The sequence below is a fragment of the Callospermophilus lateralis genome, chromosome 1 (genome assembly GCF_048772815.1).
Source record: "Callospermophilus lateralis isolate mCalLat2 chromosome 1, mCalLat2.hap1, whole genome shotgun sequence".
NCBI lineage: Eukaryota > Metazoa > Chordata > Mammalia > Rodentia > Sciuridae > Callospermophilus > Callospermophilus lateralis.
The window spans coordinates 91001617-91007616 of NC_135305.1; the positions used below are offsets into that span (position 1 = coordinate 91001617).

Sequence of the window (6000 nt, forward strand, 5' to 3'; positions counted from 1 at the left end):
GGTCCTTAAGGTTTCTTCTAAATAACTGAGGTTTCACTGGTTGCTCCCATTTCTTCAACAGGTTTTTATTCAGATGGAAGTAGGTGGAAAGAACCAGAAAAGGGGAGTGAAGACCTCAGAGGAGAGACTTTTTGAAATGGTCTTTCCTTAAGATCTTCTGTTTCATTTTCCTTGGTTCCTATTGCTAGGGATTTTAGTTCTCTGGCCTCTCTGCCCAAGTCCCTTGTTTTTCATCTCTAATTCTTCTCCTTCACATTAAGATTACTTTGAATATGGTATGATATTAAGATTATTTTTGAAGAGTTGAGGAGGATAGGGAGGATAAAGGAAATATTGAGGCTAGTTAAAATAGAAAAAAATTACCTTAAGTTAGCTATTTGATTACTTTCACTATATTAGGTATATGAAGTGATCAGGATATGTGATAATTATTTACTGAGAACACCAGAGTGGATGATGAGAACACTTCTTTCCCCCTCGATTGTAAAGGGATTTTAAAACACTTATTTTGGGTAGTTTCTTTCCCACACAACTCACTTGTGTTAAAGAGAACATAAACCCTACTCTCCCTTTACTCTGAGCCTAGTGACGACTATAAATGGCAAAGGTTGTTAAATAAACAGTATAACTAAAAGTTGAGGAATCTGGGAAATGGTTACTGGCTAATGTTTTTGCCAACCTCAAGTGAAAATGACAGTTACAAAATGAGTTTTACTGATTAAGTCTGGCACTTCTGTAAAGAAAATGGTTCATGCGGGGAGAAGCGGCTTAATCTACAGCACTTCACAGTGGGGTTAAGGAGCGGGCTCCGTTCAGTCTACTCACATCAGAGCAGACACAAAACCAAAATGGTTTCTTGTGAAACCGCTTGGCTTCCCCTTGGTTTCTAATGCACAAGTAGGTGTTACACGCATCCCAAGTCCTGTGGTCTTAAACGGGGGCTTTATTATTATTTGTCCTTGAATATTTTTATCTCAACAAACCTAACACTCATACGCCATTCATCCGATTTGACATCGGGATTCTAGATAAATAAGGAGAGCGACTACAACCCCAATCTGGAGATGCCCTACCCCTGGTGTTCAACATACTGTGAAACATCCAAAGAAAATTTGAGCGAAGAAAGAAAAAAAAAATGTCCCTCCTGAGATGTAGGCAGAGGGCCGGGGGTAGGGGCGGTCAGAAGCGCCACGAGAAAGAAAAAACGGCCACACTTGCCGCCAGACTCGCGAGCCGCGCAAAGTGTCCAGGGAACTGATGGATGCGCAGCACTTACCTCCCCAGTCTGCCCTGACAGCCAGGCAATCCAACTTACCCAGGGGTTTGATGGTGTTCTCTGCAGCTTCCTTCTCCTTGGAGCCACCACTCGACATGAGCGCGGCGATAGAGAAAGCGTTGGCCCGGGAGGACAGCTGGGGCTTGGGCGACGCCGTGAACTCCATGGTCCCCGGCGCGCGGTCCTGGCCAGGGACAGGGCCTACCGAACTGCCGTCCAGTTTCCCCAAAGAAGACAAAGACACGAAACAGCTCAACGTTTCCGAGTGCAGTCACAACGGAGCCTGGGACTTCAGAAGAAACAGCTCTAAACTCCCCAGAGAGCCACGCTGGCCTTTCCTCTCTCCCACCGCAAAGCCCTAGAGCCTCAGAGACTTCGAACCAGCGCAAGAGGAAAGGAATTAATCGCAGACTTAAGAAGGTGCGCAAACTGCCTGGAGCGCTGCAGGCGCACAGACTGCCCGAAGCCGGAAACGAACATCAGCTGAGGAAAAGCCCAGGGGTTAGCGACACTCCCTCTGCTTCTTTCTCCCTGCCCCTGCTGGGTACAGCCAGAGTGTCCCAGACTGTCGGGAGGTGGCGACCCGCCGTATGGCGCTGCGAGGCGCCAGCACCTGGGAGCCGGAGCTCAGGCGCGCAGAGCCCAGCGAGGCGCGACGGACACTGCGCCTGGGCATTCGCTGCCCTGAGCCTTAATTTGCTGGCGGTGGCTATCCCGTAGACCCGCAGCCAGTCAGCGCTGTTTCACGTCACCGTTTCCTGATTCTACTGCCGGGGGGCGTGGCCGCAGGCCGGGAGGGGTGGGCACGCCTGGGGCGCGGCGCCCTCTTGGCTGTGCGCTCTCGCGGGCCCACAATCCAGCACTGGTTCGCTACAAGAGGTACTGCCATCAGGGTGACACAGCTGCAGCAGACACTCACTTCCAACCCCACAGTTCTGGGGTGGGAGGACGGTGCTCGCTGCCTGAAGAGGGCATTTTTATCAAGGCCTGGGACTTGGGATGAGGGCGTGGAAACCTCAGAGAATTCTCGCCTCTTCCATTTTTTTTCTTACCTGCTCTCAAAGTTCCAAAAGAAAGTTGGGCAGCGCTAAGTACAATGGAAACCGGCGCCGCTGAACTGGCGCCAATGGGCCAGGTCCCGGACTCGCCCTCAACTGTCCCCTAATTCGGTCTCCTGTCAGTGGGATTGAAGAAATACAGCCCTGAAATAAAAACGTTGAGAGAGAGCTGCGAGCATTTAGTAAAGGATGCTGCACTCAAAACCATGGCTTCTGCTGCGCATTAGTGCGCCTCTAGCCTGGGGTTTCTATTTTCAAGAGGAACTGTGGAAAGTGAGGCGGCGGCCTAAGGGAAGGCGAGGGTCATGGCGCGGAGCCCTGCGGGGACCACGCGACACTCAGTGGGAGAGTGTGACCTTTACAACGCCCAGCCTCGGAGAACACGGAACCGTCTGCCTTTGCAAACTCGGTTGCGGCCAGAACTTCCCACAGCCTCGTGGGGGGGCGTCCTGTTGGCCTTGCTCAGCCTGAATTACTCAAATTCTCCGAATTCGCAGGGTAATCCGCTTCACTTGGAGTCGTGTAAACTCAGGCTGACACACACATTCAAACTATACATGTAAATATTTGCCCTCCTTTCCAGCCAGTCGGCCTGGCGATTAGGAGCCACTTGATAGGTCTTAAAAGAAAAGGAGAAAAGAAAAACAGCTCCCTTTTCCCACTACACCACCCACCTCCAGAAATAAAGATATGAGGGAAAACCGAAAGTCGAAATAGTTGTTGAAAACATTTATGTAAACAAAATGATGCCATGTGGAAGAGTTCTGATTCAAGTCTGTCTTGGTCATTTTATATCAATACTTTAAACCAAGTTCTGCATGAAAGTGACAGAAATACGTACAATGATATCTTGACTCAAGGGCAAAATGTCTATCTAAAACTGGAAGAAACTAGTAAAACTATGGACTTTGGTACTGCAAAGAGTTTACACCTTTATCTAGTTAACCACTGTTGGCTTTTGAGAAAAAGAAGGTCCCACGTAGAGGGGTGACTCGTCTTCCCTGCAGTCCATCCCACTAGCTAACTGGAGATAGCTGTGCAGGATCCACACTCCACGCAGGGGTTATGATCATACTGTGGCTCTACAGCTGTGGCTGAGCTGCTCCTAGCATGTCCAAGGGTCATTTTCCATTCTTGAATATTTTGCTGGTTTTGGAAAACCCAGACACAGTCCAGATCCTTTGGTTATTAAAGTCACCACCCCAAACTGGGCATGGTGGTGCACACCTGCAATCCTAGTGCTGTAGATGTTGAGGTGGGAGGATTACAAGTTCAAGACCAACCTGGGAAACTTCCTGAGACCCTGCCTTAAAAAAAAAAAAAAAAAAAAAATCACCTCACACACCCTTTTCCCTCCCAAATACAGCACTTTTTCAAGGTGACATTTTCTTATGAATGTAAGGCATATATACTGGCTTCGTTTTTGCTTCAAATGCTAGAACTTGGTGCACATTTTAACAGGATTTAGCAAATTTCATTGGCTGGGTTTTGTTTTCAAAAGCTTGGTGTAGAATTATACCTCCATTTAAAAGAAAAAAAAATCAAATATCCCCCTTGCATTTCTACACAGAGGAAAAGCCGAGTCTTATGTATCTTAATGGCTCAGACTATAGTTTGAATAATATCATGAGAGGGACATTTTCAGAAAAACTGATGGAGCAATGGGAAAGGTGAATGGACAGGAATCATTTTCCACCTCCTTTCTGAGTGCTTGTACAGTTTTAGCCCAGTTCTTGTGAATAGGCAATTTCAACTTTTCATCCTACTGAAATAATACAGGAAGCAAGAAAGGCTAAATGAGTTGGAGGAAGCAGACAGCAGACCAGAGGAATTGAAAAGGCTACTCGAAAACAAATCTGGGTGCAATAGGTAAGCCATTTGGACGTCCCTAAGCTATGTATCTTGTTGGTGTTGAAACCTCAGCAGTAAAACATATGCTGTAGCATTATTATCGGGGGCACACTGCCCCTCCTCTTAGATTTATTGCCTTTGAGAATCAATATGGTGCTATAAAAACGGGGCACCAGAGCTTGGCAGAGAGGTTCTGTCAAAGCATGATTAAAAGCCCTCCCTAAGCAGACCATATTGTGTTCTAAGGTTCCTTCAAAATCCCATTCTTGGCACAGGTTAATAGGTAAAACCACCAGGGGGTTAAAACAAAACAGTTACATTAACACCCCTCCAACCCTTCTCAGGCTCATGGTGGACTTGGGGGCTGATTTGGATTTCTGAAAGTTGCATTGGAATTGGAGAAGTTTTTAAATACTGCTTTAACAAACATCAGCTTTGAGACTTTGAAAGTTAACTAAACCTCTCAAAGTTGAGTTTTTATCAACTACATTAAAATAGGGCTAATGATTTCTACTGACAAATAGCTCTATAGATTACTGAAATAATGTACAATGCACCTAAAGTATCTAACACATAAATAACGGCAACATTTACTCCTGTATAAACAAAATAACACATAATTTTAATTACATTAATTTTTGAACTGCATTTTTTTTAATTGCAAAAACAATATCTCTTGTGCTCATGTAGAGCTGTGTAGACAATTTTGGAATGTACACCGAAGAGTGAAGCCGCATGATGGTATTGAGCTGTTATCTATATCCTGGTAAATTTTAGAGCCTAGGATTATAAAATTTTTCTTTTATGTCTGAGTTTAGTTATATGGAAGATTGGAAGATGTCTCCTATTATACAAGTCACCGTTTCAGATTTTCATTCCTAGCCTCCAGAACTCAGTTTAGCCGTCCCGGAAAATTGTCTAGGAAAAAAAAAAAAAAAAAAAAAGAAAATCTCATTCCCTTTTGGGAAATGGGTCTCTAGCTTAACGAATACGAATGTTTAACCCTTCTGTTGGAGCTTCAAGGACCGGTCCTGGTAGATCTGGCGCACTGTCCGCAGGCTCCCAGTCCGGAGTTGCGCCTGAGCGGCGGGCCAGGTTCCAAATAGAGGCTGCCGCCTCGCTGCTGGTGTTGGCCGCAGGAAAGGAGAACAGAGATCCGCTTCTAAGCACCCGGGCAGCTACTAGAGAAGGTGGCCCCAGATGTCGTCCACATTTCTCCTTCTAGCTCTTTTCCGTAGACGCTTGAAAATCTATAGTAACGGGTCTCGTTGCCCTTGGATTCATAAATTCGATTTGCAAAACAGGAAAAGTGCCCAGAGCACTGTGCGGAAAGTGACCGAGGCCCTTTGGGGGACCGCTGCGGCGCGTCCCCAGGCGCCCCAAAGCAGCGCGCAGCGCGGGCTCGGATTTCAAAGCTCCGCTAGAGGGTGTGTCAAAGCCTTTCCTCCGCACAGCCCTAACCTGGGATCTTACGCACACCTCCACTCGGTTGTTTTCTGGAACCCAGTGGTCCCAAAGAAGCGCCTACATCCCAGCACAGATCGCAAGAAATGGCCCGAATGTTCAGGCCTCGGGCAATTCCTGTGGCCCCTGGGCCGCACCTCTCAAAACGTCCTTGTCCAATTCCTTTTTTCGTGACTGAAGCAGAGAAGACAACTCCTCAAGGGCTGTGGCTAGAGTTTGTCGTCGGACGGTCTCTGGTAATGTGTGGGTGCGCGCGCCTTGGGCCCGCCCGGAATCTCACGCTCTTGGTGGCAACCAGGAAAGAGATGTGTCCTGAGGCAGTAAAGGGCTGGAAACAGCGGTGCTGTGACG

The 6000-nt window shown here is 47.2% G+C and overlaps 1 protein-coding gene across 1 annotated transcript in view; it reads right to left on the bottom strand.

The window, feature by feature from the left end:
• Tbx20 (T-box transcription factor 20) overlaps window positions 1-1442 on the bottom strand; it is a 46138-nt gene extending 44696 nt beyond the window's left edge. Inside the window, exon 1 of the mRNA XM_076863931.1 lies at window positions 1316-1442. Within this exon, the coding sequence (XP_076720046.1) occupies window positions 1316-1442 (127 nt within the window). The remainder of the gene's footprint in view (window positions 1-1315) is intronic.
• Between the last annotated feature and the right edge of the window lie 4558 nt (window positions 1443-6000).